Here is a 27,975-nt window from a genome sequence, read left to right as displayed (position 1 = left end):
CTTGATCATACGCTAAACACCGAGTCCAGGGACGCTTGGCGCCAGATACATCGCTCCGGTAAGTGAAATAAACCCTAAAATTCAAGCTTTTTTCTTGTTGCTCTGAAAAAGATATAGTGCTCTCGTATTCAGGAGTTTATTTTTTCATTTGATTTTACATTTTGTATCTCTGCGATTATGGGATAGTTGCATTTAATTTACTTCATATGGGGACGACAAGATCCCGATCAAGTTGCAGGGAATTGTCAATTTGTAGTCCCAGTCACTGTGATATGCGGGTGTCTCTTTGGTAGAAAGTCGAATCATGTTTAATCATTTTTAATGTGAACTTCTGTGTTTGCATCGTGATGTGTGAATTGAGAGATAGGTTTGATGTTTTTAGAATGAAATGTAGCATGATTTCATGTGTAATTAATTCTTATCTTTTTTGTTTTGATTGAGTCATTTGACCTAAAATGTTTGAGTGTTCAATTATTCAGACAGTGAGTGAGAGTGAGTGAGTGAGACTGAGAGACTGAGAGATGCAAAACTGCCCTGTTGTTTTGGCTTTGGGCCTTATGAGCTGTTTAGTTAAGCTCTTGGTTGCTTTCTAGATGCCTATCATACATATTATTTTTGATTTCCATCACCAATTAATGACAATGATAATAAAGTTAAGATCATAAAGTTAATTAAGATGCACCCAAAAGTGAAAAACTAGACTCTAACTTAGCTCTAGCTTGTTTAAAAATTAAATGTCTCTTGAAATTTAAAAAACAAATTTATTCAGCAGGTTCAGCAAATGCAAACACCTTTTACTTTGCAAAAATATTGAATTAAGGCTTGTACTCATCTAATCTTGTAAAAGTCAATGACTAAGAAGAGTAAGGTTAAATGAAAAAGACTCTGGTTCAAATTTAAGAAAGAGCAATATTAACTTTCTGGAGTTTCTGCCAATTCTACTGAAATCAGTCATAGTCAGGGTCTATGTCACGTCATTATCCGTCATAGTACTTATACTTTTATAGACCCTCTAGATCTAGTGTTTATTTTTAACAAAAAAACAAATTAATTGGCTTTTGCTAGAAATGAATTAAAATGTCTGTATGCCTACTAGGGCGCCTGATTACCAAATTGTCTGGATCTGGATGATTTAGTAGTCATCAAAATATCCTTGTTTGTGGACACATCGCTAAAATGATTGAATTTACAAGGTTAAAAAAAGAGACCTTAATTATTTCTGCCAGATTTGGGATTCACATTGTTTTTTAAAACTTGAGAGAGTTGTACTCAGAGATTGGAGCTTGTTTTAATTTGTTTATTCAACTTTATTGTACAAACAAAAAAAATCTGCACAAACTTCTGGATGTTCCTAACTGTCATGTACTTACGCAACAGTATGTCTACAAGGACATGTGATTTACACCATCTCACAGTAACAGCCATTCCAAACAGGAAGAAGTCATTAAGCAGGACTTCTTGGTTTCATAATATGTGTCCAATAAAGTCATTTTAATATTGTCTAAATTGAGATGGTCCTACACACAGTGTAACTGTAGATCTGCCCTTTCATGAAATTGATTGTTAGTTTGGTGTAATTCTGGAGCTGAGATATCCATTGCATGCAAACCCATGTTAATATCATGCCTCATACAGCCCTTCAAAAAATGTTTTTATTTTTTTTTATAATATTTTTTTTTAATTACCAAAGTCTCAACAATAATCATGACATTGTACAGATACACTGACTATATTCAAACACTGGTGAAAAGCCAAGCAGAAATGAATTGGCAGTTTGAATACAATAACATAGGAAGTGTTCAGGCTCCACACGAACATGTAGGAGAATAATTAGATTGCATGTTGCATGAAATGTTGCAGTTACAAAGAGTTTTAGGAGGGATTCGAGGTGATCATTTACATGTGGTCACAGTTGAATTTTGAGACATTTTAAGTAGGATCCAAAATCATAACCTGAAAGTAGTTTATTACTATATTTCTTGTCTTAAAATCACTGTACATTTCAGAGATTTCCTTCCATTTATAGCTGGAGAACATTTAATACATAATCAAAATTCCTGTATTTCATCACTTATTTGTGTTATATTCATACAATGATGTTTAAATTTGTGATCATTTTTTAAGGGTATTTGATATGCTTAAGCCTTCAATACATGTATGTCATTTATGTGATTCTAATTTTTGTTACCTCTTTTTCTCTCTCTCCCTCCCTCACTCAATTTCTTCTTCTCATCCTTTCTCTCACCTACTTTTGCTTTTAGGATGAGATAAATCAAGAAGTGAGCTAAAGGTGCCACTAGCTATCTGTTTGTTGGACAAGCCCATCCAAGTCATACAAGATGACTAGGTCAAAGGTCAGCAGGGTCATTCCTGTGACCTACCCTCCTGGAGCCAAGGAGTTGACCCCTGACCTTTCCAAGGATGAGATGGTTAGACGACTCAAAGTGAGTAGACATTGCTGAGGTTTCCCATTTGTGTGTTCACATGTTAATTAAATAGCTTGGCTGTCTTGTATAATTATTTTATGCATGACAACTTATTGGAGAATATTTTTCATTGGTAATCCACAAAAAGTATGTGCAAGCTCAGGCTGATTGGATGATGTAATTCCATGTAATTGTTGTGGTGGTGAAGTGTGAATACAAATATTCCTGCTGGCTAGGACTGTCTGTGAAATTGTAGACGAATGTTTAGTGCAATTGATAGTAAATGTAGATAGAGGTCTTCAGACACACAAAAAAGGTGGACTAAATGCTTGACATAGCAGAGCCTTCCATAATCGACTGCGGAGGGTTGGTGACAATGGCTAGTCTTCCTCTATCCTATACATGGGCTTGTAAATATTTGTAAATAAACTGTATTATAATGTAAATAGCACTCTAATGGACGTAAATTGCGGTTAACACACGCACATAGTTTGCAAGAATCTTCAGTCAATTGAAGGAGGCAGGCTTAATCAGAAGAAGAAGAAACAGTGGCCAAATCTTGTTCGCTGTGAAATATGATATAAAATTAATCTCAGAGCAGTCTGCATGATTCAATAGTATACCATCTGTCCTTGAATGTCTAGATGCTGGCCAGGGTGTTCCAAGACATGGAACAGGAAGAAGACACCACCGCGTACGAGCCCCTTGCCCTCCACCTCCTGGAACCCTTCCTCTTCAAGCATTCCAGCAAGGATGTCCGGCTTCTTGTGGGTTGCTGTCTGGCTGATGTCTTCAGGATATTCGCTCCTGAGGCACCGTATAGGACTGGCGAGCAGCTCAAGGTATTGATATATTCCAGATCTTTAGGGGCAAGCCCCGATGCCTTGAATGCCTTAGATAGGTAATATGATGGTTAAAGCCTTCTTGGCACGTGGCATGTACAAAGGCATCAAAAACAAACACGGTCAAATAGAAACCACTCAACATGCAAATGAATGGCTTTATACTGTAGAAAACATACAATCTTTGTGCAACAAAGGCCTCTGTGTTTTTATGTAAGAAGATACCTATCTTTGATGCACACTTTTTATATAATTTTATTATGCTGCGGCGGTTTTTACAGTGGTTTTTAGCACCACGTGTAAAAAAAGTCCCTAAGGAGAATAATGTGGTCCTTGTATACAATTTATCTCATATATCCTTTATCTTCTTTATCCTGAGCTTCAATGAACCATGCATAATTATCAGTGAAATGGTAGTTGCAATTTATAGGAAAGTCATGCCTGAAATATTTTTGACTGGTACCTGACACTGTAGTAGTGTAAAGCTTGATACTTAGAGTTGCATGATTTCTGCACAAACACCTTTACTGTGCTCCATTCCTTTGCCCACATGGAATCTTCATTTCTAAGTATGTATTTCTGTTGTCTCCTCATCCAGTTGATATTCCAATTCCTGAACAAGCAGCTGTGGGGTTTAGAGAATGTGGATGGTCCCTCGTGGAAGAGGTATTTCTACCTGCTGGAGAACCTGGCCATGGTGAAGTCCTTCAACATCTGCATGGAGCTGGAAGACTCTGCAGAGATCTTTGTAGAGCTCTTCACCATCTTCTTCAGCATCATCAAGTAGGTGTACCCATGGCAACAATTAATCCAGGAACCCATTTCACAAAGCCTTTTTTCAATGACAAATGACAAAAATCAGTGACAAATCTGCTGATAACCAATCATAAGCAAGGATTTCAGTAGCTAATAAAAAAAAACTGTCATTGGTCACTGTTGGCAAGTTTTGTGACGTGGGGCCCAGGTTTTTTTCTTCTTCAAAGGTATAGCGTTAGAGTCAGGGTTACAATTGTACTTTAGGTTAGGATTTGGGTCTAAGTTTGGTGTAATTTTAGGTTAAAACTGAAGGTAGGAAATTTGTGAGAGCTAAAAACCCTGTGTCAGCAATCTCTGCAAAACTTTTCAGATTGCTGTGCTGAGAATTGGCGGCACAACAAAAAGGATCGTAAGTTAGGTCCTTCATAGATGTCTGGTATTCCGTTCAGATATTTACACCGACATTCATCAGAAATCTTAGTTGGAATATCTTTAACAGTATCTTTTAATGCAAGTAGAACCATATGAGTTGCTTTTGAATAATCCATTCCATATAGTATTCATTCCATTTATCTTTTTGCTGTAAGTACTGTTACTATCTTTCATGTATCTCTTGCAGTGAGAAACACACGCCCAAGGTGCGCACGTTCATGCTAGATGTGATTTGTCCGTTGATCAGTGAGAACGACGTGGTTCCTCAAGAGCTCCTGGAGGTGATCCTATCCAATCTCCTGGACTCCAAGCTGCTGCAGCATCCTCAGGCTCATGAACTGGCCAAGGATCTGGTCAAGAGGACCTCCACTAGCATTGAACCTTCCATCCAAGCAGTAAGTTCTCTATGTGTTTGAGATACAGAATGATGTATTTATGTGTATCCCTAAGCAGTGTTGTAGTCGAATCCTGAGGAAAAAAAACTTGAGGAAAAGAAATAGTTTACATTGTGACTCATGGAGGGGGGGGGGGGGTGATAACAAAACCACCATGACATTAAAAATGTCGTGTCCACATGTATATCGTTGCATCTTTCTCCTAGCATATGAGGGTTAAAGTTACTACAATTTTACTTTAAAAAATAGAAAGGTTTTTTTTTTATTTTTTTTTAAATTTTTTTTTAGGGTGGGGTATTACGAAGTATAAATGGTTTATCAAAGGATAAACTGAATTCTTTATCATAGATTTAGACACCTTAGTTGTCTCTTTCAAACTGTCAATAGGCTTACAAGTTTGTATAACCCATTCAGGAATTGTGGCATCGTGTTGGTTCAGCTCGTTATGCAAAGCAGTGTAAGATTTAGCATTGTTTTGTGACTGTTCATCTTTAATGCCTGCCAAATTCATGAATTGAATGACCAATCATAATGGCATAACTTATTCTCTCTCTCTCTCTCTCTCTCTGTCCTTCTTTATTTTTTTCTCAGTTCTTCAATAATGTGATGATCCTTGGTAGAAGTTCAACCAGTGACCTAGCCAGTCACTCCTATGAGCTTGTCTACCAGCTCCACACCATATCCAGTAACCTCCTCTTGGCAGTCCTTCCACAGCTAGAATTCAAACTCAAGGTATTGCTTGTTTGATTTTATTTCTGCATTTGTCAACATGATAAAAAGTAGTATATAAAACTAGGTGCATATATATTATTAACAAAGTCATCAAAATACATACAATCATATCGTAGTATAAATCAAATAAATAATTTTACCTTTTAAAAAACAAATAGTTGACAAATCATTTCAAAATTGAAAAATTTGGAAGACCACAATGTGATTCCAGGTATGTCATGGTTGAACTATGGTATATGAATGAGCCAAGCATCAAAGTCAATACTATTTTTTTAAAGAATGTTTGAAACTAAAATGACCCTTTAGAATTCTTCATTTTGGTATCCTTCCTCACTACTTCCTGCATATAGTAAATAAATTAATCTGGAAAGAAATGTTTCTTTTCTATAGCTTTACAAATACCTTTGGCATGTTTAGAGTGGTCTGAGTTGCTCTTTTTAGTGTGTGTCACTTTAAATGTTTGATATTTATGAAAAGTTGAATATACAGTTGCAATGTGGTAGACAAAATGGGACAAGATACACACAAAGTCTTGTCAACTTTGTTTAGCTACATGTAGATGGGTTAATTTGCATATAAAATCAATTAATGATTGTATCATAAGTACTAGTAAACCTTCTTTTTTGTGGGGGGGGGGGGGGGATTATTACCTTTGATACAAGTAATGCCCAGATTTAAATATAACACACTTTCTATCTTTCTTCAAAATGGTGTATGCCTGTATCTAATCTATGTATCTGTTAATTGCCTACTTACAGAGCAATGATGAGCGAGAGAGATTGGCAGTGACCAAGCTACTAGGACGGATGTTTTCAGACAGAGATTCAGATCTAGCTACTCAGAATAAACCACTATGGAGCTGCTTCTTAGGAAGGTATAACTCACTTACTATCCATCTTTCTATCTTCCTCTTCCCCAATTCTGTTTTCAAGGTCTCTTTCCATCATTCCATCTCCAACTTCTTGATTTAATAGATTGTCCAATCCAATCCAGGTATTTATAAAGCGCCAATATCTAGTTGCCTAATCAAAGTGCATTTTTTCTCATTTTCACTCTCTGTCTCTCCTTTATTCTTCTTTACTCTTTCTATACCTTTTCCTCACTCATTTTACTCTTTCTTTCAATCTCTTTCCTTTCTTTTTCCTACCTGTATATCTCTCCTTCCATCTTTCCTCACCATTCCTTCCTTTTATTGTACCTCGTAATTGCTGTATGTAGCAGTTTATAATTTTTTCAAAATATGACTTATATTTTGGATAAGTGTATGGATTCTCCACATCATTTAAAGAAAATTTGATATTAAAAAAGAGAAAGAGAGGTGGTGGAGAGGGGCCCTTGCTATATATCTTTTAATGAAATGATTGATTTAATTTGGGGGCCACTGTGAATTAAATTCTCAAGCCATGCTCAGTATGAATTACCTTTAACTCACTGTGATTCTCTTGTTTGCACTGCCAGGTTCAGCGACATCAGTATACCCATCCGGATGGAGTGTGTGAAGTTTGTACCCCAGTTCGTCATCCATCACCCCTACCTGGTCACAGATCTCTCAGGTACGAATGATTTTTCATCATGCCTAGGCCCAACCAAATCTTTTCCATTTCGAAGTCAGTTCATATCTTGGGGTTTTTAAATGCACGCACTTCCCATGTGCATCTATCCTACATGGCATTCTAGGTTTAAACTATGCAATTTTATTTCAAGGCTACTTCGACACCATCCCTACGCTGGTTCGATGTGGAGAAACAAAGTGGAAAAACAGCAGAAAATTTAGAATTTTGAGCATGTCCAAATTTGTTTCTGGCCTTTTGTGTTGTCAATCCGTTTCCCCTAACGCATGGGAAACGCAGCTATATTGATGTCGCTTCAAATTCATGCATTCCCAGATTGATGTCAGCTCATTTCTCCAGTTTTCATATCGAAAAGGAAATTCATGGGCTCAAGGCATTAGTGTGACCTAGTCATTACTGGGTTACTGCAATGCTAGCATTATTGGCAAGTGCAATTATGTTCTGTAAAGGGCAGTGTATTTTAATTTGATACACTGACAATATTCTTCAGTATATCAGATCATACATCGTATCTATTACAAACTTTGGTACTGCTAGCTCCAAACAAACTGTCAAAAGTTATTACATTGTATACTTTAAGTCAATCCACAAACTAAAAGTGAGATGACGACACAGTTGGGGTTGTATTTTAACCTCATACTGAGTTGCTGTCTATTGGTAATACAAGCAACAATATCAGGATGTCACCACACACATAATAAGAAAGAGTTGAAATAAAATATTGAGACAGAGATAACAGATTTTATGATATTGATTACTTTTGAGATTATCATTCAATGAGTTTTTGGTTTCTTTAACAAAGAGATTCATCTCACATCTCCCTTTTATAATATCCAGATCGACTACGGGAAAGGGCCCATGACACAGATGAGGGGGTAAGGCAAGAAGTCGTAACAGCCATCGTTGCCACTGCCAAACGAGATATCAGCAACTTGAAGGAAGATCTTCTAACCTTGGTCAAAGAAAGAACACTGGACAAAAAGGTGAGACACATGTTAACTGGGATGTAATTGCTTATTTGATAAAAATGACATGTATTGTAAATTTTTTTTTGCAATAACTGTACCACCTTTAAAGGTACTATGTCCCTTTTGCAGCCAACCTCAAATGCTTTAGAACTTTGCAGGAATTATGAATATGTCATGTATGTCCTATCTGTGAAATTTAAACGTTAGCAGTGTCCTCATATTCAAATTATGCAAGGAAACCCGTTTACTTGCTAGATTTCACTGTCAGACACTATTGAGTGACTGACTGGCTTTTTTCTTCTTTGGTAATAACATACATGAAAAGAGTTGTAAAGGGTACATGAGCATTTGTCTACATCAATAACCCACTTCTTGTGATGGCCAAGATTAAACTGATTGAATCTTTGCGCAGCATAAAACGTATGACCATTCGGTACAATTGTCTGAAAATCAAGACTATTACTTTTGGGCTCTATAGCCCTAAAGTCGATTTGACAACTAATAGTCGTTATTTTCCCACTTGAAGACATTTTCAAGCCCCACCTTTTTTAGGGAAGTTCTAAATTAGTATTATCTTTCAAATGCTGTTGGAATTTAACTTTTTCATTTTTTTGGCCTGCAAATGGGACATAGTCCCTTTAAAAGAGGCCTTGAAATATAATTATATTCACAGTGATTTAATGTGATTTAATTCATTTGATGTACAGTTCTATTTTGTTTTCCTTAATTCTGTGCTATGGTCCAAAGGTACTTTCGGCTTTTAGCACCCCTTAATACCTGATATCATTATTTGTTAACCCTTACCGTACTGGGGGGGGCCTGGGAGGCCCCCCCCCCCTCGACATTTTCGGAGATTGCGCCGCAACCATTTTGAATTGTCGTTTCATGACTTATTCCCCTCAAGTCTTACGCACATTTTGATACCATTTTCGTCGAAATAGGATATACCTGTAAGGTGTTACATAACAATTAGTATGCGCATGTCATCAAAAATATGCTATAATTTATGCAAATTTATGCAAATTAACCTATGTATTTTCAAATATCATAGAAATAATGGAACCTCATGAATTTGAGATGAAGGAAACATATATTCAATACATTTTCAACATTCTTCACAAGTCTACAGACAAATATAAGTTTTCTGTAAATTGCATAAAATTAGCATTTTGCATAATTTGCATATTAGGAAAAAACTAATTATACCATCTTGTCCCTTACGTAAATATCTACAAACCTGCAAATTTTCGCGTTCATCGGACTTTCGACGGTCGAGATCATAGGGGGGGGAGCCTCCCAGGCCCCCCCCCCCCCCCCCCCCCAGTCACGAGGTGCTAAAAATAGCCCAGTACAGTAAGGGTTAAATAGTCTGGTGATAACAAGTGTATAGCAATGGATGTTTGTATAATCAGTTTTCACAATAAAAGTGTATCCTCCAGGGTAACAAATCAGTAGCTATGGATATATGTTTTTGTATTGACTAAAGGTCTGATAATACAAAGTAACATTTGTTTTCTATAGAGAGCTATATTACAAATATCAAGCAACATTAGACTCGTGTTTGATAATGATCTTTTTTGTATGTACAGTGGCGTATTCGCAAGGAAGCTGTCCTAGGTCTGGGTCATATCTTCAAGAAATGGTACCATTCTACAGACACTTCCTCTGCAGAGAAACAGCAGTTGCTATGGATAAGGGACAAAGTGCTCCACATGTACTATCAGCCCAATATTGAAGACAGGTAAATATCCACATCTCCAACTAACTGTTAGAATTGCTCAACTAATTTTCCCAATAGAGAGGGAATTATGAAGCTACGATGTATGCTTATCGAAGGAAAATATGCACTCATAAAATATATTTAATATATATATATATAATTTTCTCAATAAGGAGAGAAGGGATTATGAAGCTAAGATGTATGCTACTCGAATAACAATATGCACTCATAAGATATATATGAAATATTTTTCATAAAGTAAAAATGTCCTTATAAGCTCGTATTCAGTAGTGGTAAGCTCCATCCCTACCGACAAAATTGAACAATAAAATATAAATAGATGAATAAGTAAAGTAAATGATTGTAATAATAACTTGTTTCTCGAAAGTCATAATATTTTGTCTTTCTTTCTTATCTTTAGTTCTGAATAGCATTTTAAATAGTATTCAGTTGATTTTTAAGTAAAGTATTCGCCACTTTTTCCAAAAAATGACACAGACATAGTTAATTATCTTCTCCCTTGGTATTGACAATGGTATTTCCCTTATACCATTGTCAAATTATTTAGAATGTTTTAAAATCATGCCATCACATCATTGTCCTTGTGACTGAATAAACAAATCCACCTCTCAGTAAACTAGTCATGTTGACTCTGATCTAACATATCTGATTTGACCTTTCACCTCAAGGTTACTCGTGGAGAGGATATTCACCATGACCCTTGTACCTTATACCATGGAGGTCAAAGATAGAATGCTGCGCCTCTACAAACTCTTTGCTTCTGTGGATGAGAATTCGTGCAAGTATGTATTCATTGTTCTCATCATTTTCACTCCTGTTATCATCTGTATCCACTCTTAGCTTTTGTTGATATATGTATCCTGCAAGTTGTGTAACTCTTTTTCAATCTCTCAAGAGTATTCTATTTATTCCCCAGTATTGATGTTCTTAATTTGTTTTATCTCTATAAGTCCCTTGATTCTGTGAATCAAAAGATCTACAAGTTCTTTTCAGAACTATACCACAACAGAATTATACAACAGTACATTTAAAAACTAACACATCTCTCCCCCCAAAAAACCCAGTCCCTGTAAGGACTACACACAGGGTGTAGTCGTTTAAGTTTTTACCTGACTCATCTAGCTCGCTATGCAAACCTATAAAGAACATATAATGAATAACTTTTTTTCATATTCAAATCACTGATTTAGTATAATTGTCATTAACAAAAAAAATCAAAACAATTGTTTGCTTGTCTGAGTTTTATTTTTAGACCTTCCCCTCTTTCCTACCAAATCAGGACAATTTCATGTAAACTTTATCAGTTACTTAATCAGGAAAATAAACTATTTAAAATGCTGAAGAAAGAATCTGGAAACAGATAGAGTGAATATAACCATGTAAACTAACTATAAACAATGTCATGTAAACTTTATCAGTTATTTAATCAGAAAAACAAACTTTTTAAAATGCTGAAGAAATAATATGGAAACAGATAGATTAAATATAACAATGTCTTTGTTGGGGTTTTATGGCGATTCCATCTTTGTTGGATGATTTTCCCCATGTGTAAAATGTAAATTATCTTATCTTATACAGGGCTATCATAGAGATGATGAAATGTCAGCACTACGTACGTCAGCATGTAAGAGATCTCATGGAAACCTTTGACCTAGAAGACGAAGAAGAGAGGAAGAAAGCAGCTGTACCCAAAGTTGCTGCAATTGCAAGTAAGCAGAACAAATATTGTTTAAAATTCTGTAAATGTAACTTGGAGGTATTATTCAAGGGAACTTGATGTGCAGATAGCCAGGAAAATTAGATGTAAATTAATGGATATTGTACTGTTGTATTACTTTTTCTGTGACTTACTAGCCATGTGAATTTAAAAAAAATGTATTGTATTATTAAACAATTGAAATTCATTTAATTAGTGTATATGAAAAGCATATTGATTCTTGTTTTCAATCAATAGAATCATTTGATTTAGGGCTCTATACAAGGACATGATGAGCTAAAAAAAAATCATATGAGCTAAAAAAAAATCATATCATCGAAGAGATGAATGATTTAAACTTTAAAGCATCAAAGTTATTCATTATGACCATGATTAGTTTGCAGATATCTGCATCAATTCATGAATATAGTTCAGTAAAAAGGTAAAGATACTAAGTGATCTTAATGTACAAAACAGAGTCATGAAGTAAACTGAAGGTAATGAAAACGCTGATATATTTTTTTGTGATAGAAATGCTGCCAGAGCCGGGCAAGGCACAAGATCATGTCAGACGGATGATTGAAGACTTTGCAATGGACAAGAGAACAAGGACGTTCATGCTACAGGTCATAAATCCCAAAACTCTCTGCAAAAAAGCCATTCAGGGAGTGGTAAGTTTAGACATTTTGTAAAGTTATGATAGGATTTGACTGAATCATTGAATAAATGAAAAATAATAGGTCCATTTATAGAGCGCACTAAATACAGTAAAAACCTGCTTTAGTGACCACCTGTCCACAAATACCACATTTTTTGTTTCCCTTGAAAATGGTTTCTCATTGAAACATGTACTAAAGGAACCTGTCTAGAAAGACCACCTGTCTTCAAAGACCACTTTTTCTGTTTCCCTTTGGCAGTCGCTATAGACAGGTTTGACTGTACAAAGTATTATATTATTACCCCGGCTGAAGGTGAGGTGCTAAAGCATTTAAGCAATTTCTTCCTATCTGGCAAATGTAGATCAATGGCTTGCCCAAGGATATTGCAGAGATGCCAACTGTTCCGTTTTTGCCGTATTTGTTCCGTTTTTTCGCTATGAATACGGCAGTACGTTTTTTGTATGTTTTGTTACTTTTTTTAAATTTAAATTTTTTTTTTTTTTTTTTTTTAGTGATGTTTTTCTTAATTTCTGATCATGGGCTTTGTGTCGTAAGTGTATTATGCACCTACATCTTAAAACGATGCACGCAGGATGGTGATACGGGCCCTAAACTGCGCACATTGTGAACAACCCATGTGTAATGTATGCACGTCACACTCCGATCCGGGTACGTATACGTGGTACTGCCTGGTTTTTTAAGCTGCTCGATTGGGCGATATGTTCAGTTGAGAGATTTTTTCAAAAATACTGTTTTTTGCTCTTAAGAATACTTTTTTTTGTTGAAGAAGGTTGGCATCTCTGATATTAGTGCTGCAGCAGGACTTGAACCGCGAATCATGTGGTTCACAGTCTGGTGGCATATTCAATAGACCGTTTGCTAAGAGCCAGAAAGACATTCATTCACACATTAATCACCTTCCGGCTCTCAAAAGATGATATGTGTCTGTAGTTGTGAGGCATGTACTGTATTTGTGAATATTATTTGATTATTGGTATTTTAATTATTTTTATATTACAGTAAAGATCTATTCATAATAATCATTTCTCACTCTTCTGTGATATCCTAGAAGATTTGATATATGTTTTCATACATCTTTGTTGATTTGTTACCCCTTCTCTTCTATTTCTCACTGGTGCTGATACCTTTTCTCTATGTCCCCTTGTTCTGTTGTTATATCTTTCTATCTCTCGCTCCCTCTCTTCTCATTCTTCTCTAATTGTATCCTTCCAGGGAGAAGTTATGAAGAAATTTGGCAACCCCCAGAACCCTTCCCCGCTGTACGAGACCATGAAGACACTGATGGAACGCATCGCCCCTCTGCTCATCGACTCGGCAGCCATCGAGGAGGTGGTGAAGCTGGTCGCAGCCCAGGCTAACGGCACCGGAGATGAAGTGGAAGGCGTGTCATTCAGGATCTTGGAGGAGAGAGGACTCAAACTTCTCCAGGTTAGATTAACCTGGAGCATATCACTAAGAAACACAGATTTTTTAATACAGGAAATTGTTGTAAATTTTGCAAGAGGTCTAGATTAAAAACAGTTCAATGCTGCAAAGTAATCGAATCCCAGTTGGATAGCGTAATTAAAAAATATTCCTTGTGAAAATTGCTGTTGCTAACAGTTTGTGAAAGAATTTTGTTACGAAAGTTTAAGGATTTACTGTATATGTGTAGCCAAATATGATATCTATCTACCCTTTTTCTCTTCACTCTTTCACAAATATCTTCATATCAGAAGGGAGCAACCAAGATATGAAGAACTTGCTTGTAATGGCCCGGTGTTAATATTTAAGTGGAATTATCTAAATAATGGTCATCTCCTTCTTCTCCTCCTTCTCTTCTCCCTCTTCCTTCCTCTCCTCCTTCTCTCCCTTCTCCTTCTCCTTCTCCTCCTTCTTCTCCTCCTTCTCCTCCTTCTCCTTCTCCTCCTCCTCTTTCTCCTTCTCCTTCTCCTTCTCCTCCTCCTTCTCCTCCTCCTCCTTCTCCTTCTCCTTCTCCTCCTCCTTCTCCTTCTCCTTCTCCTCCTCCTCCTTCTCCTCCTCTTCCTTCTCCTCCTCTTCCTTCTCCTACTCCTTCTCATCTTCCTCCTCCTTTGCCCTGCTCTCCCCCTCCCTCGCCCACAGATTCTGTCCCTGGTGTATCCTCGAGGCTTCAGCACCAAGGAGTCTTACGAGAAGCTGATCTCCATGCTGCAGATGGGTGAGGACGAGGTAGCAGATGTGGCCCTCCAGGTACTCACCCAGACGGGCCACGGCATGCAGGCAGACTTCCCCGACATAGCAGAGTAAGCCAATATGATGGTGGTGGTGGTGGTGGTGGTGGTGGTTGTGATGATGGTGGTGGTGGTGGTGGTGATGATGATGATGAATAGTGATAATGATGACGATGACAACATTTTAGATGGTGATGGTGGTGATCTGTACTCACCGAAATAGGCCATGGCATGCAGGCAGACTTCCCTGACATTGCAGAGTAAGTCAAAATGATGATGGTTCTGATGGTGGTAGTGGTTGTGGTGATGATGATGGTGGTGGTGGTGGTGGTGGGGGTGGTGATGGTGGTGGTGGTGGTGGTGGTGGTGATGGTGGTGGTGGTGATGATGAATAGTGATAATAATGACGATGACAACATTTTAGATGCTGATGCTGGTGATGTGTACTCACCCAGGCAGGTTACGACATGCAGGCAGACTTCCCTGACATTGCAGAGTAAGTCGAAATGATGATGGTTTTGATGGTAGTGGTGGTTGTGGTGATGATGAAGATGGTGATGATAATGATGGTGATGATAATGATGACGACGATAATGATAATGATGACGATGATGACGGAGATTGTGTAGTAGTGGTGATGGAGTATACCATTTTATTATTTTATTAAAAAAGTTTCATTTATTCTCTTCAATCAATTTTAACCATGGAACCTACAATTTTATACAATCTGTTTCAATTTTTTTGTTTCCACAGGGGTTTGATCAAAATCCTTGTCCACTTAGCCAAGAATGGAACACCAGTTCAGGCCAAGCGAGCTATCAAATGTCTGGATGTGGCTGTTAATAACAAGAAGGCCATCTTTGTGGAGCTCTTTCAGGTAAGCACACTCATATGAGTAGCTTGAGTGGTTGAGAATAGAGTATTGAATCCTGTAGGTAAGGTTTGAGCTTAATAGTCTACAGGTTAGTACTCATTAGGTAATTAGGTGACTTTAAAAAAAAATTGTTGTTGTCCAAATGAGAAAGTTTTTGAGAGACAGAATACAGAGAAACATTAAATCACTTTTTCTTCTAGAATTCTGGCTTTTTACCTTATCATATAATTTTGGTTTCTGATTAATGATGTGTTATTTGCAGTAGTGGTATTCAGATAGATGTGTGTACAAAACAAACAATTTGGTGATGTATACACTGTTTAAAAAAAATAAAAACAATTATATGTAGTATCTGTACTTCATGTATCAGGGAAACAAACTTTTACTATTTTGTTTATGTTTAAGCCTCTTTTTTGTTGTTGCCATCCCAAGACATTTTTTTTATGGTGTCTCTAGCAAATTGAATCAAATCAACACAGATTTCGCTCGCTAATGATGCTATTCATTTTCTTACCCCCCACCCCCTCCCCCCCCCCAAAAAAAATGTAGAGTGTGTGTAAGAACATCAATTTGGACCACGAGAGTCACCTGACTGCCCTGATGACCGTCGGTCAGTTGGCCAGACTCGCACCGGACGTGTTCAGCCAGCCCATGAAGGTTCTAGTCGCCAACACGGTGGTCAAGGGGTTCCTCATGCAGGACCAGACAGAGGGCACGCCCACCAAGGGTATCTGGTGCCATGACAACATGGTTACCGAGGAAACGCAGGCCAAGGTAAGAGTTGACACTGCATGAGCTGTTTGAAGCTAAAGTCTCCTTTTCTTATGGGTCTATGTGGTCCTGTGCATCAGAATTTTCTGTTGATTGACAGGACCACATTGAGTATTTTTCAAAAGTCAGATGTTCAAGATGTGTAATTTCATTAATCCGAGTGAAAAAAGAGAAATATTCAAATTCTACCGAACAAATATAGCCATGACATTTTATGTTTTCAATAGATTCATACATTTGAGGTTAATTAACATTCCCCCTCATGATACCACAGCTGAATTGTTTATGCCCATTTTCATTCATCTGTTCATTCTTTATACTTACATGATAATGAAGTTGCCAAATAATTGTCGTTCCAACCCCTCTTCTCCAAATTATAGAAGACACATTAGAAAGAAAGATAAGAGTTGGAAGATTTTGTATGAGAAACATCATATGATAAAGATATGAAATCAGGAGCATGAACAGATGAAATAAAACTATGGACAGAATTGAAAATTACTTTTGTTATGATGTGACTTCCATCCAGATTCGGTGCATCAAGCTTCTAGTGCATTGGTTGGAGGGTCTGAAGAGCAATCAGAACGGATCGGCTACATCCACCATCAGACTCCTCACAACTATGATCAAGAATGAAGGAGATCTTATGGAGAAAAAGAAAACAAGGTAATGGTGGTGATGTTGGTGGTGGTGGTGGTGGTGGTGGTGGTGATAATAGTGGTGGTGATGATGATGAAGATAGTGATGATAATCACTATGTTGGTGATAATGACGATGATAATGGTGGTGGTGATGAGGAGGAGGAGGAGAGGGAGGAGGATGAAAAATTAATGATGGTAGTGATGATGATGTTTATATTGATGATAATGTTTATGCTAATGTTCATGAAGATACTTATAAATCCACATACATTGCCTTCCCAATGAAGGATGACTACACAAATTTTACAAATCAATCCCTACTCTTATCCGTGCTCACAGCAAATCCAGCATGTCTCGCCTACGCCTTGCAGCTGGTTGTGCTATCCTCAAGCTCGCTCGGATCAACTGCTACGTGGAGCTCGTCACCTTGGAACAATTCCAAACATTAGCCCTACTTATCAATGTGAGTCATTCATTCTATCTTTCTATTGACTTTTTTTAAGAATAGCAACGAAAAAAGACATACTACAGGCCTGATAATTACCAGTTTTTCATTGGTTTCCCAATTTTTTTGCAGATTTGTTTTTCCTCACTATCACTCCTGATACGTAAACTTTTTGTGTTGCACTCATTGGAGTAAATCGCAAGAATGAACCAAAAGCCAAAATCAGACAATGTATATGCGGGAGCTAAAGAAGTACTCAAAAACATTACTGGGTGTGATTGGCTGCCGGAAAGTAGACCTAAAGCCGCTAATCAATGACAATGGGCTGTAGCAATGCTAGGACGTACTTGTTACATTACGGGCGAATGAGTTGAATAATGTATTGATTGCTTGCAGGCTTTGCCGTTTTGTACCCATCCTTGTGCATTTATTGTATTATTTTCACGGTTCCATCATTGCTTTACAAATGATGAATTGATAGAGGTGTATGGATTAATTAGAAGAGTTGTTTTGACTTCTTACCATGCCAGTACCAATGGAGAAAAAAAAAACAGGGGCTTAGAGCAATTTGCTTTATTAACTCCAGAAAGACCCCTGTAGAAATATTCAGCAGGTCACTGAGGAGAATATACCAGAATGACCCCCCCAAAAAATTACTCAGTTCACCTGAACTTCTTTCAAAATAGGTTCTTGGATGTAATGCTAAAATCTTTGAACAGTCAGTGTAGCCCTTTAAAGATTTTTGTTTGTTTTTGTTTTTGGAAAGACCAACCATCGGTCAAAAAAAAGCTTTTTTGAAATCAGTTATAGTGGTAGGATCCATAAGATCTGGGAACATGATAGTGAAGTGTAGTTTGGTTTTAGTGTAGCCCTCAGAGACAAGTATTTATTTTATTATGCATTACAGGATGAATGCTACCAAGTGAGGGAGCAGTTTGGCATGAAGCTGAACCGAGGTCTGATCAACCTAAGACTACCCCTCATGTACCTCAGCATCTTCTCCCTGTGTGCCAAGGACCCCGTCCAAGACAGCAAGTCCAGGGCCTCCCAGTACATCGCCAGGAACATCGCCACACGCAGGGAGTACCTCAAGAACCATACGCTCACTGCCAGTAAGTTTGGAACTTAATGCCCCACTGTACAACTTCTAGCTACTTGCTCCCTCTATATAGCAAACAATGACTAATCGGTGACCATTGGTCCCCCATGATCCTCTTTTTCTTATGTTAATTGATTTGATGAGATGCCGCCTGCCAATGACTTTGCAGGGAGGTCTAATCCCTCCTGGCCAAACTAGTGCAGACAGGCTTTGAGGGAACTCTGGAGTTGGAGGGATCATTCTATCATTCTGTTTCATAACACAGTATCAACATATATCTGCTTTCACATGATTCAATTGACTAGTTCTTGACAAGGAGTAAGCAACTAGCTTCCATTAAAACCTCAAAAGGCTTCCTTTTGGTTGTTTAGGTACTCTTACAGGCACCGACCCCCCCCCCCCCCCTTTCCCCTTTTCCTGGTCTTTTTAGGGTTAAAAAGTTTGAGTACTTTTACTTTTTTGTGAATATATGCTTCTGGGAGAGCTCTCTGTCAATTATATCAAAGTCAATCAGTAGCAAGCTTGTAAAATTATATTTGTCAACTTTAATTAAAAATTGTTAGCCCTCCCAAATCATTAGATGTTATGTTACTCGTACTCTGTATCCGATAGTCTTTGTCATAAAAAATTGTGTAAAATGTGGTTGCTCAACTCTTTGATTTGTCTTTGCAGCTCAAATGATTTCTGTGCTACCAGAGTATGTGATTCCATACACCATTCACCTGTTGACCCATGACCCTGACTTTATGACCCTCAAGGACTCTGAAGCTCTCTCGGACATCAAGGAGTAAGTTATTATTAGATTTGCTTGTACAGGTGATAATGTATGCATGAAGGGTGGTGATGATGGTGATGATGATGATGATGATGGTGGTGATAATGTTTATGCTGATGATGATGATGATGATGATGATGATGATGATTGTGATGGTCGTGGTGATGATGGTGGCGGTGATGATAATGATTGTGGTGGTTGTGGTGGTGGTGGTGGTGGTGGTGGTGATGATGATGATGATGATGATGATGGTGATGGTGGTGATGGTGATGATGATGATGATGATGATGGTGATGGTGGTGATGGTGATGATGATGATGATGATGATGATGGTGGTGGTGGTGGTGTTGATGATGGTGGTGATGATGATTATGCTGATGATGAATATGATGAGGACAATGATGATAATGCTGCATGATATGAAAACTTTAAAGAAACATATTTAGCCCTTTTATACTATTAAAGACGATAGTTTTCATGACAAGAATGCTTTTACTTGATATCTCAAATGATCAATAACTTATTTTTCAGGGGTTATCAATAATTCTTATTGCTCTTTTTCCCTCTCTCTATTATTTCCATCAGATGTATGTGGTTCATGTTGAAACCCCTGATAGATAAGGCAGAGAACTGCAGCTTCATGCGCAAACTCCTGGAAACCATCAAACAAATGAAGGATGCTCAGTGTATCGATGACAGGAGCAGAAACAGAGTAAGTTTCTTGTATGTATTGTCTGCTGAAAGCTGGCAAGACATTAAAATGGGACAGGTTGATGCCCCACTCCCTCTCTGCAGACATTATGCCTATTGTATACGATGTTTATAATAATCTGAATGAACATAGGACTTAATACGTAACTGTAAAGAAATATGACTGAAAAGCTACAATGCAACGTACATAATTGAAAGAGGTGTTGTGGTCTAGTGGATAAGTCGCTGGACTGTGGATCACAGGGTCCGAGGTTTGAGTTCCATCACGGCACTAATGTCCTTTGGTAAGATATTAATCTACATTTGCCACTCTCCACCCAGGTGTTAAATGGGTACCGGTAGGAAGGAATTCCTTGAATGCTGTGAGTGCCGAAATCGGCTGCCTAGCAGAGCCGGGGTAATAGTTGAGCACCTTGAGTACCATGCATGGTGGATATGTGCGCTATATAAATATCCAATATTATTATTATTATTTATGTTTTCAGAAAATGTATGCCCTGTGTGACCTGACCCTGGGGTTGCTCCAGAACAAGGCTCCATTCCTCAGCATCAAGGATCATCCTGGAGACATCCTACTACCCAGGAAACTCTTCTACAAGCCCAGGAAGCTGCTCCACAACAAAGACAACTTCCTGCCCAAACGCTTCCAGGAGCAGTTCAGTCAAGATGACAAGGTATGCCTCTCTTTCTTGTTAGTTCTTGAAACAATTCCTGGGGTCTCGCTCACAGGGGAATTGACCTTCAGTAGGGGTTAGCTCGAGTAGAGGTAGAACAATTTTCATGATGACCACTTTGTCGGTGGGATAATCCCCATTTCATTAATGATCTCAAGACGTCAGGGCTAATCAAAAGAAGCCCTTATTATCATAAGCACGATGTTACGAACTTTAAGTATGCTTCTCCAAGTATTATTACTCAAGATTTGTGCACATTCAACTACACATTTTCATTGTAAAATGTCAAATATTACATTTAATCCATGTACTTACTTTTCTTGTTTGTTTTCACCAATGGGCTATAGATTTGCAGCTCCTCAAAACTTGCAGTTGCTAGATTAATACAGTGAAACCCGTATATGAAGACCACTCAAAGGAGACAAGAAAATTGGTCTTTATAGGCAAATGGTCTCTACATGTATGTACAGGTTCTTTTATTGCATGTTTCAATAAGAAAAACCATTTTCTAGGGAAACAAAATATGTGATCTTTATAGACAGGTGGTCTTTCTATACAAGTGGTTGCTAAAGCAGCTTTTACTGTATTTAACAAGAATGACGGTTTTTGTAAATTGTTGATGAATAATTATGATGTTTCCCCCTTATCGATTAACAGAAGGATGAGGAGCAAGCGGCCGAGTCGTCCCCACAACCCAAGGGAGGCCGAGGCAGGAAAGGTGCTGTCAAGAAAGAGGCTGTAGTGAATGAGAGCGGTGATGCCAGCATCGTTACCAATGGCAACGGAGACGAGAACAGCAGTCCTATGGGGAAGGGCAAGAGGAAACGAGGAGCAGCAAAGGCAGAAGCATCCACAGAGCAAAATGAAGTAGTCTCACCGAAGAAGAAATCAAAGAGAACAAGGTACCCTTTTAGTGATACAGAAAGTTTTGTGATAAGACACATGCTTATTTTAAGCAACAATTGCTCCACAGTCAATTTTGTAAAATAGCCAAAGCTCGGACTTAAGTCCCAGACTAAACACTATAGGCGGGCCTAAACCTAATTCTAATATTAACCTCACCTCAATTGCAACACACTAATCAGAATCCCTCTATCTTTGACAAACTAAAGCTCGGAGCAATTGTCACGGAAGCAAATGTCAAATCAAGGATTATGAATATTTTCATAATTAACTGTTTATTAATTTTGTTATAATATCCTTGTTTTTTGTTAGGTTAAAGGTATATATCATGAGAATAAACCTTTATAATGCATGTAAATGCATTAGTTTCTTTTTCAGGAAAAAATGTCATTTGTAGTCCTTACTCTTACTAAACCAATCAAAATCTAGAGCGAAATTGCATTGTCAAATAATAGGAACCGGAAATGAATAAACAAATCAAGTTTGTGGACAGTTAGTAGAGCATCGTGATTGTTGATTTCAGACTTTCAAGTTGCATACAGGTACGTCACGTTACTTCCATTATTCTCTTCATCATGCAGAAAAGCGGCAGAAGACAAAAAGGAACATCCACTCACAGAGAAGATCAATGAAGGCAATAAGCCGACCTCAGGGAGAGCATCAAGGTCAAAGACCAACCAGGTCAAACCCGTTTCACAACAGGTCAAGCGAGGTCGACCCAGCAAGTCTTCCAGCCAGTCATCGTCTTCTGACTCACAATCTACCCCTAAGAGCTCGCCTGTGAAGGCACCACTGAAGCGCACAGCAACAAAGAGAGGAGGGGCGGCGGCGGTTGCGCGGAGTAGCAGTGAGGACTCACAGAGTCCGGCTCTCAAGAAGTCTAGGAGGATTATCACCATGAGTCCGAAGGCAAAGGCCGCAGCAGAGGATGCCTCGGAGAGATCAGAGCGGGTCAAGCATGCTACAAAGTAAGTCATAAGTCAGGCTACACAAAATTAAATCCTGTGTTTGCAATTGGGGATGCAGAGATGATTTTGCTTAAGGTTCTCCTGTTCGACATTTCTTAATGCAGATTTTGGGTTGAATATCTTGTGTTTTATGACGATTTCCTTAAAATCTCCTGTTCTTCCCTGGACCTCCCCCAGTGGGCTTTGCCCTACAACTCCACCCATAATTTATGGCATGCAGTCCACTAGCAGAGTATGGTTGACGCTGTTTGACGGAAGAGTTTGGATTCATATTTCTAATTTTAATGACCATTCAGTCATCAAGAAATTTTATTTAATTAATGGTATTTATTCTTTGTATTTGCACCACAGATTACCTCAATTCTCGGACAATGAACAGAAAAGGCCGCGTGGTCGCCGTAAGCTTTCCTCCCCACCCTCCCCCATGAAATCCCCCAAGCCAGGACCCTCCAACAAAGCCTCCTCAGGAACGCCAAAGATCAACTTGACCAAGTCCAAATCGGCCACGCCCAAATCCGCCACACCAACTACCACCACCAGGGGACGACCATCAAAGCAAGTGCCACCTCCAACAAAATCCCCAGCACCATCTCCTGCAAAGTCCCACACCAAGTCCACCCTGTCCAAGGCCACGCAACAGAGCAAGCCAGCTGCCAAAAAGACCAACGTGCGAAGAGTGCCAGCAGCTGCTGTCGCGAAAGCAAAATCACCCAAGAAGCCTGCTCCACCATCCGCCAAATCCACTCCACGTCTTTCATCTCCAGTCGTCAAAGGTAGAGGGCGCCCTCCCATGGTGTCGCCAGCGAGGTCATCGTCCTCGTCAACGTCATCATCATCTTCGACCAAGTCGATATCCCCGGTGAAGAAAGTTGCAGCAAGTAAGGCAGCGAGTGCCAAGAAGCAAATTGCCACCACCAAAGTATCCCCAATTAAGAAGTTTGCTACCAAGGGAGGCTTGAAAACGAAGTCCCCTGCGATGTAAGTTGGTTTTTGTGATTAGTGTTCTTGTTTTATTTAGTATCATCATAGAGATGTAGTCTAGACTTTCATAAGCCTCCAATTACTCAGAGGCCATGCAAGGTTTTGCAGAAATTTCTCTTTCAAGTGACAAAAGTGACAAGATGTGAACTATTTAGACATGCTCTTTTGACGTTCAAATATATTTTGGCTGCTGTATCTTTCTGACAGACCCTATAGCCTGCTAATTAAAAACAAATGTTTTTGGAAAGTCTAGCGCACACTACACGGTCGTCCTGCAATCTGATTTTCGACGAAATGGCAATTGTATTACATAAGAAATCTAAACAAATATAGTTTTCTCTATTTATCAGTTCACTATGACGATGTGACAATAAAAAAAACCTACTCTCTTGCAAAGGTTCATCGCAGCGACTAGACTGCAATCCCTTCCATTTACATTCTATTGGCTTATTCATCAGACCCCCATCACCTCCTCATAGTCAACTCTGAGATGAAAAACTCCTTATTTTCCCTTTCTCTTCCTCATCAATATATGTCCCTCTTATAGTCTCAAGGGAAAGACAGCATCTCCCACGAAAGCGAGTGTCACAAGAAAGCTGGCAGCTTCTCCATCACCACGTAAGCTCGTCAACGGGAAAGCATCACCTATGAAATCACCAGGGAGGAAGATGATTCAGACAACACTCAAGGCTGCAATGTGAGTCATTTCACCTAGTTTTTTTTCCCCTTCATTCAAATTATTAAAATGGGAAGTCCATCCTAGTGTCGAGGTTGTTTTGATGAAGTTTCAAAATTCAAAAGTTATTTTTTAAGTTGTTTTAAAGTTGTTTTCAACCAGTCAAGTCAAGCGCACATTGTTGCCAATTTGATTGTACTTGATTGATGGGCCACCGAAGCACCTCTCCATTCATTCGCTTTGTGTAAAAGATTGCAAGGAATCTCCTCCTTGATTGTGGAGGAAGGAAATCATCTATTTAAAGAGGAGAGCTTGTAAGAAAATGTTTCCAATGATACATCTTAAGCACCTTGCAAGTTTATGCAGGTGTCATTTGTAAGACGCACCTTTTGACCCCCGGGGATGGTGCGTCATGGTTGCGTCATGTTCCCCAAAATCGCGACGCACAGTACCGTCATGGCCGCAAAATGTCCGTCACAATACTGACCCATATGTGCGTCATAGTAAGTCACTTTACCACGTTGCGTCATTTGGTGTGTCAATGGGACCGTCACTTTCTCCAAGCAGAAGTGTTTCTCAAATGTGCGTCATTGGCTAGTCATTTTCATGAAATGGTGTGTCATATGTTTGACTCAAATGTGCGTCGATGGAATGTAATGGTGTGTCACTTTCTGTGACGGAAGGTGCGTCATGGTATCAAAATGTACGACTCACATCGGTACAATGACGCACCATTCCCGGGGGTCAAGAGGTGCGTCTTACAAATGACAAGTGCATTAGTCAAGATATGTAACGTTTACATGTAAGTCACACTTCCTACATTTCTTCAACAGGAAGAAGAACGTGAGGCACACTTCTCCTAAGAAGGCTAGCCCTGTGAAAGCCACCAAGAAATCACCAGTCAAGGCAAAGCTTAATGTAAGTATTACTCAAACTCTCCCAATGTCACATTGATGCATCTTCTCCCGAGTGTCTAATGGTTGATACTTTCATGTTGATAGATGTTCCTGTAGGCTCTTGTTTATTTCCCATCTTGTTTATCCAGTTTTGTCCTTCTTCGTCTCTCTTTATGCCCTTGCCTAGCCTCATAATTATTCTATTCTATTCTCTCTTTCTGTCCCTCTCTTTTTGTCTGTCTGTCTCTCTCTCTATCTTTCTGTCTGTTTGTATCTCTCTCTGTCAGTCTCTCTCTGTCAGTCTCTCTCTATCTTTCTGTCTGTTTGTATCTCTCTCTGTCAGTCTCTCTCTATCTTTCTGTCTGTTTGTATCTCTCTGTCAGTCTCTCTCTATCTCTCTCATTCTCTCCTCTGAAATTATGTATTTTTCTATTGGTTTCTTTGATTTGAAAGAAGAACAAAAATAGTTTACATACAGAATTGTCATTGTACTTTTAACAGTAGTTTATATATTTTTTCAAAGGATCCTACTACAGTTTCAGAGTCTATCACAAACAAATTCCTTGCCGATTGTAAATTTAGTTTGATTAGTTCTTGAAATGTTTGTAGAACTTCGGTAGCTCCTGGTACATGTACCTTTTGTTTCATTTAATGTGACTTATTCTTGCTTTATATTTTCTTAATTTACAGATAAGCCGAAAGAGCGGTAGAAGACGGTAACACAAGCAACATTCTTCTCTCAGTCGCAAATTTTAACTCAACCTGTAAATAGAATACATTCTATCTTCTTTGAAAGCTTGTGTTTTTATCTATTACGATTTAAAGATACGCTAGGAATTATCTTTCAAGTTTTCCTGTACAAATCTTTTGAAAAAAAGAAAGACGTGTTGAAAGTCATGATTTTAGATAGTTTTCATGTAGTCAAATTGTAAATTATTGATTCCACTTGTAAATGAGCAATGTGTTTTGTGCCGTGATTTAAATTCATGGATCATATTTTCTGTTCTATTATGTGGTGAATGTTGAGATTTTTTTCTTTATCAGATGACACTTTGGGGTATGAAACAATTTAGAAACAAATTAGAAAATTAGCAATTATTTATATTCTAAATGATTTTAACTGATGATAGCTCTAGATCTGTAAAAAAAGAAAGGAAAAATGTTCAACACTCGTGTTTGAATTTTTTAGAGTATGTAGAGTAATTTTTTTATAGGGTCTTTCATGTGGCATGTTATGTTATTAAGATTAAACATTTGAAATGAAAGTATTAATTGTCCTTGTTGAAACCAACATGGAAGTTTCCTTGAAGAGATATTTTCATGAAACACAAATATTATGATTAGAAAAAAATGTTCTCAAATTATAGGAATTATATTTGCCACTTCGATGCAAAGAATTTTCATCAGAATGTCTGACATTTGAGTTTATGCGATTGATGATTTTTTTTTTTTAATACTTATTTTTAATGAATAATAGCATATAATGTACATTTTTTTTCCTGAAATAATGTTCTAGATTGTTAATATTCGTTAAATAATGATGATGGTTTTAGAAATGTAGTTTTCATCGTTGGGTAGCAGCCCCACTCCCTTCCTTCTACGGAGGGACACTCTTCCCCTTCTTCCCCCCTAAGTGAAGAGCCCACAAAACTTTTTTACCACGAGTCACCAATGATAATGCATCTAATCAGTTTTTCATTAATGAGACCAATTTACAAAACTCTTCACAATTTCATAGCCTACTCTTGCTAGTGTTACATACATGCTTTTGGCTTATTTTATTCTCCTTTGTCATATGGTAATGTATGCTTTATACCCTTTTTTCATTAAATCAGGAATGGTTTTGATTATATTTTGTCTTTTATATTTGTTAGTTTGTCAGGAATATGCGACAGCAATCCAGTATTATGACTTTTTTTTAAAGTTTGCATTATGAATTAACATCTTTGAAATCACTGCAGGTCGTTATTTTCAATACCATCATGTAATGTATGTTTGTTTCGAATCTAGTCAAAGTAAGTCTCTTATTGTAAGTAGTTTTTTTTTTACCCCCAAGTGGTTATTGGATTTCGGCATGTAACATATATAAAGAGGACAAGTTTGGTGCTGTTGAATTTGTACACATGTATATATTACAGTCCTCTTTATGCAAAATCTTTTAAAAAACCCAGTTCAAAACAGTTCTGTTATTTGACGCAAGTAAGTTGTAATGCCAAGCAATGAACACTGATTGAAACCAAAGGTCAGTAACTTTAATTTTCTTGAGGATGTTAAAAATAAATCCAGGTTGTATATTTGCCTTCCCTTTCATTCACAGTCAGAAGCAATTAGAAAACATGATATCATTTATGTGTGTGTGTGTTCATAAATAATCTAACCCTGTATCATAGGTATACCTATATGCCTTCATGTGTATTTGACCTAACCCTACCCTCCCCCCCCCCCCCCCCTCCCCTCGACAACTATCCCTAAATGCAAACTCCAGCACAATCAGTCACCCCCACCCCGGACCTCTACTTATTACCTAGGCGTAGCTGGGATAGTTTTCCAAAGAGAATAATGGGGAGGGGGGTGTGTACAGGAGGTAGTTCTGATATGATTGTCCATGTGCAAGAGAAAGTCCAGGGTATCTTGTATGACTTGGTATTGCATTGGCCGACAGAGGTTGACATCAAAAGATGTCATGTATCCATTAATAATTGTCTTGAGTTGGTGGACCTATTACAATGTCTGCTCAAATATGATAAGATACTCTATATTCCATCACTTCACTTGTGTATCAGACAAAACTTGAACAGTATACCTTCGACATCTAACAGTGGTCCACATTTGACCTAAACTACATTAATGTAATTAACTTTGAAGTTTGTAAATCTACTTATCTTCGCAACCTTTGTAAATATAATTGTAAGCACCGTTTCGGATGAAGATTTCATCCAGTTCCAATTTTTCCATCATGTGTTTTGTGTTTAATCATTGCAATAGTTCTTCGCCTGGTTGTATAATATTTCCAGTTTGTCACCAAAAACCTTGACTGCGGAGTCCTACTATGTTTTGTAATTGATTAAAAAACTACTTTTAATTACATATAATTGCCTTCTTGAGTATTTCTATTACTGGTGTAAAGTAA

The 27,975-nt window shown here is 38.0% G+C and overlaps 1 protein-coding gene across 1 annotated transcript; it reads left to right on the top strand.

The window, feature by feature from the left end:
* Positions 1-27,934, top strand: LOC585711 (sister chromatid cohesion protein PDS5 homolog A). The gene is made up of 29 exons (XM_030980704.1): positions 1-58; positions 2,262-2,444; positions 3,071-3,268; positions 3,867-4,051; positions 4,644-4,851; positions 5,443-5,583; positions 6,342-6,457; positions 7,042-7,136; positions 7,992-8,137; positions 9,712-9,863; positions 10,532-10,645; positions 11,442-11,572; positions 12,091-12,230; positions 13,452-13,667; positions 14,343-14,503; positions 15,185-15,308; positions 15,855-16,079; positions 16,606-16,742; positions 17,057-17,180; positions 18,070-18,274; positions 18,934-19,048; positions 19,622-19,748; positions 20,233-20,421; positions 21,079-21,323; positions 21,906-22,292; positions 22,644-23,270; positions 23,821-23,970; positions 24,783-24,867; positions 25,536-27,934. The coding sequence occupies exons 2-29, from the start codon at positions 2,340-2,342 to the stop codon at positions 25,563-25,565; spliced, it is 4,878 nt and encodes a 1,625-aa protein (XP_030836564.1). The 5' UTR covers positions 1-58; positions 2,262-2,339; the 3' UTR covers positions 25,566-27,934.
* Positions 27,935-27,975: the final 41 nt, after the last annotated feature.

Source organism: Strongylocentrotus purpuratus, unplaced genomic scaffold (genome assembly GCF_000002235.5).
Source record: "Strongylocentrotus purpuratus isolate Spur 01 unplaced genomic scaffold, Spur_5.0 spur5_scaffold_11, whole genome shotgun sequence".
In the NCBI taxonomy this organism is placed as follows: domain Eukaryota; kingdom Metazoa; phylum Echinodermata; class Echinoidea; order Camarodonta; family Strongylocentrotidae; genus Strongylocentrotus; species Strongylocentrotus purpuratus.
Note: the sequence above shows the minus strand (reverse complement) of the source record. Positions and strands in the feature narration are given on the sequence as shown.